Source organism: Cervus canadensis, chromosome 10 (genome assembly GCF_019320065.1).
Source record: "Cervus canadensis isolate Bull #8, Minnesota chromosome 10, ASM1932006v1, whole genome shotgun sequence".
Lineage (NCBI taxonomy): Eukaryota > Metazoa > Chordata > Mammalia > Artiodactyla > Cervidae > Cervus > Cervus canadensis.
This window is the reverse complement of record NC_057395.1, coordinates 53482870-53495420: the sequence shown is the minus strand read 5'-3', so window position 1 is coordinate 53495420 and position 12551 is coordinate 53482870. Positions and strand designations below refer to the sequence as shown.

Sequence of the window (12551 nt, the reverse complement as noted above, 5' to 3'; positions counted from 1 at the left end):
CCGCACTGGAACTGTGCCCTAATGGGGGTGCATCTGGGAGGGGTCTTCAGGCCAAAGGCACCCCCTGCCCACAACACACTCACCCACAGGAAGTAGGGAGCCGAGATGTCCTGTCCAAACCTGACTTTCCAACGTAATGCCACATAAGACAGAAAAACTTTCTGTAGATGTTTATTCTACTTCATGTAACAAAGCTATGAAGTTCCATGTTTAAATGTACAGTGATATAATACTTTGCAATATAAAATACAATTTACAGAAATTTCTATCAAGTAAACCTAAAGAAACACACTTGATTTTTTAATTTGGTTGTATTTAAATTAGAAAATTTTTGTTTTACATGTAAAAAAAAAAAAAAACCTTCACATCACATTAGATGTTGGAACTCGTCACCACTTTAATGTAACTTAACCTACTGACAGGGTCTGTCAACACCCACAAATCACCCCAAACTGCTAAGTTCTCAATGTTCTCGCAGCTTAAATGTTTGTGCTAGAAAGGGAAGAATCTGTAGTGATGTACAATGGAATAGACTCCAAAGAACAAAGGAAATTCTCTAACTTTACGTTTGCAAAATTAAGTTTATGAAAATATAAAAAAATTATGAAAGTGTATTTTATACAGTCAAATAAATTAGCAAGTTTTCCTCTACTTTCCACTTCAGAAGTACTTGGAAACACAGGACGAGAAGCAGCTTACTGTGCTTCATGGTGAAAAGCATTCTAATTTGCAGTTTTTGAGCTAATAGCACTATTTTCACCTCAGGCTTTATACAAATATTGTTCCATTTCAACAACAAATGCTGAGATTTATCACCTGACAAGGACAGCAGTGTGGAGCTAGTGCACTTTTCCTGGGACATAAAAAAGAACTGCTCAGGTGGTAAAGTTCAACCAAAACACTGTTCCTGATTATTCAAGTCAAAGAACGCCCCCCCACCCCACCCTACCCCACCCCACCTTTTAAATTACACTTAATTGATTTATTTCCTTTCTTTAGACTGGTAAAATTTAAATCTTTTAAACTAAATGTTATTTAAAATTCAACAGTTTCTATTCAGATGTTGCTTTTAATCATGTTTTTTGGGAAAGAAAAAGTGTAAGACAATACATAAAAACTGAGCAAAACTAAGAAATGTTTTGTTTCCTGGTTGAAATTTGTAATTCAAATTTTTTTGTGACGAGAGAAAGATGCATCTGTTAACTCTGGCATTTCTCAACCATCCACAGGTTAGCTGACAGCTATACGCAGAAACCCATGGCCACCAGGTCAGAACCCTGTAAAAACAGACTCTGGAAACAGCCACACCTCTGGAAACAGACACACAGGTGAGATGTCAGGAAAGGTATGGCCCTAACAGCCACTAAACTCCCTCAGAATTTACAACAGTCAAGTTATTAGAAAAGATAACTTTATAATCTGAAAAAGCAATATGCTTTTGTAGGTACGTTCCCATTTCAGTACATTTAAATGGAAATGTTAAGAGTTCTTAGTTTTTTGTTTCTAAAAAAGCATCGGAATTGTAAAGGTGTGAAATTTTGTAAGAAACCATTATACACAAAATTACAGTAATATTTCAAGTCCATAAGGTTCTATTTGAGCATGAGCCCGCAGTTCTTTCCAAGACCATCTGCTCAGCAGGGAGTGCCGCTCCCGCGGGGCCCTAGGTCTGGGCAGTGGGGGCGGCAGCCCGAGGGGTCTCCGTCTTGGGGTCCCGGGGCCGCTCAGGGCTCCGGCTGCGGTCCCTGCGGCGCTCCCGCTCGCGGGCCTTGTCGCGGTCGCGGTCCCTGCTGCGAGACCTCTCCCTGTCGCGCCTGCGGTCGCGGTCCCGGTTGCGGCTCCGCTCTCTGCCACGGTCCCACTCACGCCCCTTGTCCCTGCCCCCATTCCGCTCGCGGCTCCTGTCCCAGTCGCGGCCAGCGTCCTTGTCACGGTGGCGGTCCCAGTCTCGACCGCGGTCCCAGTCCCGCTCACGGCTCCAGGTCCGGCCACGCTCCCGCTCCCAGGGCTTCCCACGCTCCCTCTCGCGCCGCCGGTCGTCGAGGGCCCGGCCTGAGCGGCTGTCAGGCAGCGGGGCCTCAGGCTCCTCTGGGGCCTTGTCGCGGGGCCGCCCCTCGAAGGCCGGGCCTCTGTACTCGTGGCCCCGGCCCCCCTCGCGGAAGTCAGCCTCTGGGCCCTGGGCCTGCGCGGAGGACGGTGCAGGAGGGTGGCTGGGCAGCTCCAGCAGCGGCCTGGGTGCCGGCTTGGGGCCAGGGGCAGCTGGGCCCTGGAAGTGAAAGCGGGGGGGCACCGGCTCACTCTTCTCCGGGAATGGGGCAGCCCCCCGGGGCCCCCCAAAGGGCAGGGGTGCAGGTGCCCTCTGGCCGGAGAACCGGGGCGGCGAGTGGACCCGCTGCTCTTCAAACTGCTGAGGCTGCATCCCCCTGGGTCCGGGCACGAAGCTGGGCGCTTGGCCTCTGGGGCCTTCGAACTGCCCAGGGTGCGGCCCCCTTGGGCCCACAAAGTGGCCGGGTGGGGGTCCTCGCTGACCTCCGAACTGAGAGGGAGGAGGGCCGCCTCGGGGTCCCTTAAACTGCGACAGCAGAGGCCTCCTCTGGCCTCCAAACTGGAACGGCGTGGCACCCCGGCCTCCTGGGAATGGGGCCTGCTCAGGTCCCTCGCACTGGGCAGGGCCACCTGAGGCCTCGCCGTACAGGGCGTCCGGGTACTCTCTTTTCTCCCCGTGGGCGTCCTTGCGCTCTTCCAACGGAGGCGGCCCTGCTCCCCTGGGTCCGCCCAGGTGGGATGGGGAGGGGCCCCTGCCATCCCCATAGGGAGGTGGCCCATGTGGCCCTGAGAACAGGGAAGGGATGGGCCCCTTCTGAGGCCCGAATCTGGCCGGCGGAGGCCCTCCTCTTGGCCCATCGTTATTAGCATTCTCTTCTGGGAACGGAGGAACTGGCCCCCGAGGAGCTGGGAAACTGGGGCCGTGAAGGCCTGACATCCCAAAAGCACGCGGTGTGGGCTCCCTCTGGCCCTGAAACTGGGGTGGAGGTCCCCCTTTCTGTGCCAAGGGGGGAAACACACTGGCTCCCTCGCCTGGCCTGGCCTGGGGCTCTCTGTCTCCTTCAGTGTCAGTGGCCAGGGCGTCACTTTTCTCGGCAAACTGAGCATTTCTCGGGTCATCGTACTGGGAGGAGCCCATCGGGTTCTCCTGAGACGCATACATGGGCCCCGAGAAACCAGGAGGGGGGAAGGCCTGGCCCTCGCTCTGCGGAGGGTAGAGAGGCTGGAAGGAGGCGCCCGGTGGTGTGGGCAATAGTACCTTCCGGGCAGGTCTGGCCACAGCGTCCAGGCTGGCCATGCTCTCTGGCCCGAGGCTTTCTGAGGGCTCACGCGGGGGACCATCCTGTTTGGCCGGCAGTGGGGCCTCTTCACCCGGAGCCCACGGCAGAGGGGCCGACTCAGTTTCCTCCTGGGCTGGCAGCATCCCCGGGCCAGCAGGGGCCCCTCCAGATGCTTCTCTGGCCGTCGGGGCCCTCAGTGCAGCCTCACTCTCATTGCTCTCCACGGCCAACCGCCGGGCCTGCCGGGGATCCCGGCTCAGGCGCGCCTCGGCGCTTGGGCCAGGGGCCTGGCTGGTGGCGGAGGCGGCAGCCGGCTTGACCACAGCCTGCGGTTCCTGCGGGAACAGCTCAGTCTTGGGCAGCGTGGCCTTCGGAGGTGGTGACATGAGTGCATCTGACACGGAGAAGTGGGCCATGGAGGCCCCGACGGCGGCCCGCTGCTGCCTGAGTGCCTCTTCCTGCTCCTCCACCTGCCGCTTCTGCTCCTCAATCTGCTTGTTGAGCTCTTCAATCATCTTCTGCTGCTCCACCAAGGAGGGGGCAGAGAGGCCAGGCCCGCCACGTGTGTCGACACACATTCTGTTGGGCAGGTCATCGATGGTCACTTTGGCTTCCTCTAAGATCGTCTCGTCCTCGGGGTCGTAGGCCACCTCCTCCCGCTCAGCTGCCTCGGGGGCCTCTTCCGCGTCCTGGTGCCTGGCCCGGTCACTGGGCGGAGTGTCCACGGCTCTCTCGGGACCGTACTCTTCCTCAGGGTCATACGGCCTATCGTCCTCCTCCTCCTCCAGGGCTCTGTCTTTGGAAAGTTGACCGAACTGCTGGACGATGGGGTCCAGCAGGGGTGCTGCCGTCAGCCCCCCATCAGTCTTGGCTTTGGAGTCCTGGTGGGGGGCTGGGGCCAACTCCACAGGCTCTTTGGAGAGGGGGTCAAACGACTTCTTCTTCCCAAAGAGAGTCTGCAGGATGTGTTCCAGGGGCGAGGCGGTCTTTGAAGTTGAAGAGACAGAGGAAGCCGCTGCTGGAGCTGCTGCCGCTGTCCCAGATGGTGCTGTGGCTCCTGGTTTGAGGGACGACAGTATTTTCACCACGGAAGACGAGCCTGGCGCCCCAGGTGCTTCTGGAGGAGGGGGTGGGGGTGGGGGAGAGCCCGGGGGCGTGGCGCTAACAGCCGTGTCCCCTGGGCAGAGCTGGTACTTGGGGGGCCTCTTCTCTGGCGGCAGGGCAGCAGGCACTTTGGGATGGACAGGCTCCACTTCATCCTGTGTCAGCAGGCGAGCCCGCTTCTCCTCCGCCTTGTCTAGCTCCCCAACGCCTGAGGGCCGCTTTGTTTTCTGACAGATCACTAACCCAAGGATTATGTTTGGACGCGGTGACTCGAGACCTAAAAAACAAGAGTTGTGAGAATGTGAGAATCGAAATCACCTTTGTCCTTGAGAGGTAAGCTTTATTACAGGCAGGGAGGGGGAGGAGATTCTGTGGCAAGATAAAATCAAGTGTTTGGAGAGTTACTATGACAGACGCAGACTGCACCGGGACCGCGCTGCACACTTGCCCGGCCTGACGCCCCACAACCCATGAACAGAGGGCCTGATTCACAGACACGTTCATCCCAGTGGCTGGAATTCTACAGGTTTCCGGTTACACACAATGCTGAGACAGAAGCACCCGCCCCTGACCGTAAATATACTAGGAATGAAGCCTGTATGGACCACAATGTTTTCTAAAATTCTGAGCTCTGTTCTTTTGTCTCTTGCTACAAGTCAGGAGGGTAGCACCCTCTTTTGACTTTAACTTATGAGCTGCAATATATAAATTAAGCTATTTTATATTAATGTTAAAGATTCAATTAGGGACCAATTCTACAACTCAATTACAATGATCAATATAGCACACAGCATTCCATTAAGTTCATCACTTACTTGTGTCAAAAATTACAATAGGAAAAATGACGCTGACTGAAAGGGCTAAAATAAACATTCTTTCAGGTTTAGAAAGAAATTCAATGACCAGTAACTTATCAAGAGCTACGTAATGCTCAGGTCTTTGTCAACAGAGGACATGGGCCTTAAAGCGCACAGGTGTTCAGGACAGGAGCAGTGATGGACAGGCCACATGGAAAACATGCTGAGAATTTCAGAAAAAGCATAGTTCTTAAAAATGACTATTTCTTCAATAAGGCTGAATTGTAGTATTCTACATCAGAAATGTTACTGTTTCAGAAATGCCCACTCCCCGCCCCCCAGCACTCATAATAAACCCAGAATACTGACAGGGGAACAGAAAAACCCAAGTCACAAATCAGTGATTTAGGAAGAAATGATCAACACAGGAGAAAAATTGCTGCCACAGCAGAAAATAGTTAAAATTAATCAAATTGTATGATTTCAATTTATAGATAAATCACCACTATTTATAGATATTCACACTACATATTTCCTGTTTACTCACTAAGAAGAAAATCAGGACTGCTTTTCCTGTTCTTTCTGTGATTTTAAGTTGCTCACAAATCAGTTGCCCCTGGACACCATCATGTGGTTCCAAGTATTTCTGTCGCCCTTCCTAAATGCCAGCAGAGCAGAGAGGGCCAGGCCAGCATCCACATGGGTAACCTCCACACGAAGCACCTCCAGCCCCTCCCCACATGGCTTCTGGGCCTCCTGTTCACAGGTTGACGTTCAATGGCCAAGGACCCATGAAGAACCCCACTAGTGAGAGGAGTGGCTTCCAGAATGTCCTCCGTCTGACCTGACACAGCTGTGAATGGGGGGAGGAGCTGGACACAGGGGGTCATGGGGACATGGGCACAGGAGGGCCAGGCCCACTGCGCCAAGCATCGTATCCAAATAGCTCTGCTCAGATGTCAAAGGTAACCAATCAAGTTCACTTTCTAATCAAAATGCACTACTCTTAGTATGCCTCTCACTCTAACAGCCTTCTACTGAGTATTTATAGCTCACGAAAACTCAGACTGGGGTAGTCAGTTGCTCAGCTGGCTCTCAAGGCCCTTCTGGGCTGTCACCGACACAGCCCCAGAGCTGGCAGAACAGGTCCCCGTGCTGAGCACAAGCTGGAGCCTCGGCAGCCCTGTGAGCAGATTGATGTGCTTGGCGATGGCAGGTAGGGCGGGCAGGAGCCCTGGCCAGGGCCATCCTTTCAGGGCAGGGCCCATGACAGTTCTCACCATGGACAGGCTGTGCCACCTCTGAAGAGCTATACCTCTGAAGGGCCAATACTAGGGCCTGCCTGGGGTGTGAACCGAGCTCGGGCCAGAGTGGCCGTGTGTGGACCATGGTCACCACGTTAGCTCCAGGGTCAGCCTCCTGTCCTCAGTCAGCACTGCTCCCACCATGGCTCTCACCAGCTCCAGATGCTTCCTAACCAACAAAGTGTACCTCAGACTCGGCAAGACACTTCAGACTCTGCGTTTGTGGTCACAGCCATCACACGTAAGGTTTATGATGGAACTGCTTCACATCTACATCTGCTCTGAAAACACTAAGCTCCCTGGCATCTCCTGAGCAGGTCTGTGGTTAAATGCTTTCTGGTCTCAGCTACCCCATCTGCACACGCCTCGTCAAGTTCCGGAGTTGGAGGAGTGTTAGTTTTGGACTTCCCTACTAATCTTCTCCAGGATCTTACATTTAAACTGGGTTGTCTCACAATGCACGCCCCTATCTGGAAGCAGTCAGATCTCATCCGAGTCATACAATCAGCTCATGGAGCATGAAGACCTGAAATGTCGCCAGCACCTTGGAATGGACTTGCTTATGGGAGACCTACAATTCCCTGCACTACACTGGAGCCTTAGCAGTGACCCTCATGGAGACGATAGCATGTCCACTGCACCCGCTCTGCACTCTCACACGTGGGCGTCTGGCAAGGCTGCCACTGGGGTGGTGGTGGGACAATTGTCCCCGAAGACGTCCACTGGGGCCAATGTGGCCATGACCACTGCTGAGTGTGAGTCCTGGAAGAGAGGCATCCTGAGAAGGGTGTGCAGAGACAGGGGCTTCAGAGAGGGCATGGGGCACCCCCAGCACCAGCAGGGGTGACCAGCCAGGGTGCTGATGTACCCATCTCCCTTTGAGGGTGGCTGTGAGGCTTATGAGAAAGTAGATGAGAAGTAGGTGCGGGGGACACTGAACTACTGATTCCAGACAAGGGGTGTTGACCAGGCTGAGCACCAGTGTGTTGGCACCCCCACTTGACTCTCCAAACTGTGAGAGCAAATGGTTCACAATGGTCCAAGGGGGTGAAACAAGTCTTTCAGCTTCGCGCAGCCCCAGATCCCCATGGTGGGAGGGCCAGTCCCAGACTGGCCATACAGAATTGGACTCACTGAAAAGGTGTGTGATTATTTCCTGAGCCAAGGTCCAAACAAGGGCCTGTGTCTGAGTGTGTCAGCAACAGGGTGGCCAGGGAAAGTGATGAGAAGCAGCATCCCCCTCCCCGGGGTGGGAGGTGCCCCCAGATACCTCAGATGTGGTGCTTGGAGGGTGAGGTTTAGCTTTAATTAGTAAACCAGCTGAGAGCTGACTCCTTAACCCCATCATCATGATGCTCCTACCCCTAAGTCTACCTGGCATGCTCCACTATTCATTATTTAAAGTGAAAACCTTCTTATGGCCTGAGTCCGACAAGACAAAATGTTCACACCTGCGGGAACAGAAATTGTGCTGGTGTTAACAGCTACCGCCCTCAGTGTCTGGGCAGAGAAGCCCTGCCTGCCCCCGCACACTCACTCCCCGGCAGACCTCCCACGCTGGGTCCCTAAGACCTGTGGTCCCAGTGAGCAGAGTGCTGTCCGTCCGCAACCAGGAGCATGTGCAGTGCTGCCCGCAGAGCCGGAAGCTCGTGGTGTCGGCTTAGGCAAAGCAGGCAGAGATAGTCCTCGGTCACGGTGCACCTAGACAGGTACCAAGACCTACCAAACGGTTCAAACTCAGACAAACAATGACCAGTTTCCATGAAATATTTTTTATTGATTTCAAAGGAGAGAGAAACGCATTCTGCATGGCATGACTGTGACTCTGATAACAGTATCTCTGCACAGCTATGGAAGCACGCAAGTAGGCGCGTGCGCACACACACACACGCAGACACTCAAGACATGCTTACCTGACAACATTGCAAGTCACGGACATTTTCAGCTAATTCAGGGAGACAATTAGGAGTGAAGACAGAAGACACCACGGATTGACCCCATCTGCTAAGAGAACAGCCTTCTCCTTGCCACACCTTAGAAGGTATGACCCTGTCCTCTGCTCAATGTGGTTGGGGAGCCCTGGCTGAGACCCCGCGTCCCAGCAGTGGAGCCTTGTCCCAGTGTGAGGGGCGCCGAGCTGGGCTACTTTTCACCATAGAGAGTACTGTTCAGCTGGGTCAGAGGGACACAGGCCTCCCAGCTGTCCCTCGAAATAACATGCAGGGCAGCATGTGACATGACGGCGGCCTGGCCTCTCTGGGACAAGTCTGGGAGCACACAGGACAGAAGGTCCTGGAGGCGGAGCAGGCTCGGGCTGTGCTTGGACGCCGTGCAGGGGGCTGGGCTGTGGGCTCTGCGTGGAGACCCCTCCAGGTCCACCATCCACAGTGCGGGGTGGAGAGGACGATGAGAGAAGGCAGGGGGTGCAGGCCTCCCCAGCTCTGGACACGGGTTCAAAGCCTTGTCTCCACCTGCTTCTTGGGTGTGAGCCACACAGTGAAAACCCACTGGCTCCTAAGTTCAGCAGTGAGGGGCACTGGTAACTTTTCCAGCAAACGAGTCGTGCTGAGTAGGTCACTCTCCACCTCCAGCCCCGGCAGCCGGCCTACGGACTGCTCAAAGCCCCACGCCCCAGAGAGGCCTCAGGATGGAGGCAGGGCCAGGGAAGACCCTGGCTCCACATTCCCTGGCCCGGTGACTTCAGGCAGCAACACCCCCAGGCAGTGTGGGTGCTCAGCCGGGCTGGCTGCTGTGAGGGACATGACGCCCCTCAGGCTGGGCCTGTGCCATCAACACGGTGCAGAGACAGCAGAGCACCCTGCCCACCTGGCAGACACTGCACACAGCACAAGCCTGTGACCTGCCCACGAGCACTTGCACCGCCTCATGATTTAAGTGTGTGAAGCGGCTCAGGGAGGAGTGTGGCCCAGGGTCTGGGCGTCTGGCCGATGTGCAAGTGGACAGAAGACACACAGATACCACTGGCAGATGAACATCCCAGGAGAATTAAAAACACATATACCAAGTTAAACGAGCTGAGACTTAGAAGCCTTTCAATCAAAGTCTTGAAACGTCTTCTCCTACTGTGGGTGAAAACCTGCCACAGGAGCTGTGGGGCACCCCTCAGCAGTCAGCCTCGGGAGTGTGGGGGTAGGAGTGAGTCCACCCTGTTAAGTCACCCAGCGTGGTCACCTGGTGGTTGAGCAAAGCACTCCCACCCAGGCCTCCCTGTGGCCGTGTCACCCGGAGTGCCCACTGCGGCCCCCACCCAGCACGGCACCGTGTGTCAGCTCCTGTCTGGGCTTCACTGGGGAAGTCTCCTTGGTGGCCCCCGACCACTGCCTCCCTCCTCCATCCCCACTCCTGACTCATCCGCCCCTGCTCTCCCGGGGACTGTCCCATGGCCCCAAGCCTGGCTAGTCCCCGGCTCACGTGACAAGATGCCCTGGGACAGAGCCACGAAGTCTGCAGGTGGAACTACAAGAGGGGCTCCGATGAGGCTGGAACGGTCTCCCTGCCCCACTGGACAAGCACTCTGTGCGTGCCCATCCCCGTCTATGCTTGAGCTAGGCCCCACGAAGGCTGCCGCCCTCAGGACTGACCAGAGGCTCCTCACGGTGTCGGGTAGCTGGCTTCACGACCATCACTGCAGCATCAGGAACACGGTGTCCAGGGACTGGCCAGAGCCTCAGGAGCTGCCTGCCAAGAACTTTGGCCACAGCCCTCCCAGCCATCTGTCAGGCAGCACCACTTTGGCACGAGGAAGGGGGACAGCCCCCCAAAGCACTTGGCTTCTGACACGTGTTTGGCATTGAGACAGTCTGTGTGTGGTGCTAGGAGCACAAACCTGTGGTTATGGGGACTGACAGGACTTTGGCGGCACAGCTGCAGAGCCCACCAGGGGCGAGCCCCCTGCAGGGACCCAGCCAGCACAGGTGGGCACATGTGTGCATGTGGCTGTGGCAGGAGCATGGCCATGGACACGGAGATGCCAGGTGCAGCGGGCCCCTAAAAATGCCAGGTGCAGCCACCACCCCTGAAGTAAAGTACTTCAAGAGCCCCGAACACGTGGTGGACTCGGCATCTCTGAGGGGCCATCAGTCGTGGGGGCATCATGGCCAAGGGGACGCTCCCACATTGGCATCTTTCTGTGAAACTTAAGTCACATCAACGTCTCAGGGTTTAGAGGGCCCTCAGAGACCACGTCCCCCTTGGAACCACCGTGGCCCCTCCACAAGAGATCAGTGTGTAAGTCACGCTTTGACACAGCATTTTGTAAGGAAGGAGCAAGCAGAAAGAGGCTCACTGAAGGTAAAACTCGAGCAGCAGGTTTCAAAGTGCCTATTTCTAGAGCCATTTCCTATCTCACTGCCATTTCCTGCATCTCCTCGAAATGAATCCCCAAGACGAGGAGGAAGAGCCCGGCCGACGTCCAGAGGGAGGCAGGACCGAAACGCCAGACCTCAGCCCACCCTGCACTGCCCCAGCTCCTGCGCGTCAACACCTGCTTACCTGGCGCCAGGCAGGCTCTAGGTGGACACTGCAGGCTTGGCCCTCTGCACAGAACTCTTTAAGACAATTTACGCCTTGACAAGGTACCTCCACAGTGCCCCTCCTCTACCCTGGAAGTTCTGCAGCCCAACCTGCTTCAGCCCTGCTCCAAGTTCCACTGCCGAGGCAGGTCTAGGGGAGGCTTGGCGTCAGCAGGAGGGGATGCTTGGGGTCTGAAGGCTGGTGCTTACCTGGCCCCTCAAAGGGCAGCAGTTTGGAGGGGATGGGGTCAGTGGCGCTGAGTGGGATCAGGTAGAGGTCCTTGACGTGCCGGCTGTTGTTGGCCACGACGCCAAAGCGGTCACGGCTGCTGAAGTAGGAGTAGAGTGAGATATAGGCCACCTCCTCCTCCTCAGTCGCGGGGTGGAAGCGGATCAGACAGAGCTCCTGGACAGACAGGATGGGACCATGGGTCTGTGGCTGCTCGGAAAAGCTGCTGAGCCTCAGAAGCAGCTGCGAGGGAAGCAGTGCCCAGTCCTGCTGCCCAACACATGAGAAAAACAGGGCGGTGAAGGAGCACAGGCCCCACACTCAAGACTGCTGGGTTCCATCTTGGTCTCGGAGGAGTCTCTTTAAAATTATTTCTATTTATAGTCCCAGGGGATCTCGACACAGATCCCACCTCATGGGGCTCTTGAACCGAAGGGCTCATCTGCGTGTAGGGCCAGCATCTGACACAGAGCTAAGAGACCATGAAGCATGTGATGAGCTGTCTGCAGCTCTGAAACCCAAGGGCTGAACTGGACCAGGGTCGTCACCCTCTGTGACCCCAACAAAAACCAGAGCCCCTCCAACAAAGAGCAGCACACATGCAGACAGACACATGGCTGGGTCCACATCTCCGCTGGCCGCCCTGCCGCTGCCAACGCTACTCCAGCAGCTCAACAGTAAGGAAGCCAAGCGCCCGTGTTTCTGACCGACTCAGCAGCACACCCATCACAAAGCTCCCACCGCCATGCTCCCCAAACACACCCTCACAGGGTGGCCAGCTGTCAGCTGGATGTGAAACATTCACCTGGAAACACCTCACAAACTGAGACATTTCGAGTGCTAACAAACCCCTCCTTCCTCGGGCGCAGCGACCAGGCCGCGGGCAGGTACCTTGGACACTGAGGATTTGAGCTTGCCGATGTAATCCCACACGGTCTTTGGAGCAATCCTCCCGCCAATGTGAATCGTGTCGGGCAGGTCCTAAACGGAACAGACTCTGATGAGTGGCCAGTAAAACCCTGGCGGTCGCAGAGAGATCCCAGACGCCAGATCCACAAGAAAACGACAACTGTTCCAAACAAAGTAGCGATCACGCAGTCAAACGCTGCTCCATTAACTAACATCCAGGCCATGAATGACCAAACCCAAGGATGGTACGAGGACAACCGGCTGCTAACTAGGGTGACGGCAAAGCATTGTAACGTTCTCTTTTAAGAACAAACATACAGAGTAACAATCAGGTATGATTCAGAAGTGCC

General features: G+C 55.4%; 1 protein-coding gene across 4 annotated transcripts in view; it reads right to left on the bottom strand.

Annotated features, from left to right (window-relative positions):
• Nucleotides 1-312: 312 nt before the first annotated feature.
• The window catches only part of DIDO1 (death inducer-obliterator 1), a 49253-nt gene continuing 37014 nt past the window's right edge, over nucleotides 313-12551 (bottom strand). For all 4 annotated transcript variants that reach the window (XM_043480138.1, XM_043480139.1, XM_043480137.1 and 1 more), the window contains exons 15-17: nucleotides 12184-12273; nucleotides 11274-11469; nucleotides 313-4707 (exon numbers count right to left, since the gene is read on the bottom strand). In XM_043480138.1, the coding sequence (XP_043336073.1) occupies nucleotides 1664-4707; nucleotides 11274-11469; nucleotides 12184-12273 (3330 nt within the window). In that variant the 3' untranslated portion in view covers nucleotides 313-1663. The remainder of the gene's footprint in view (nucleotides 4708-11273; nucleotides 11470-12183; nucleotides 12274-12551) is intronic.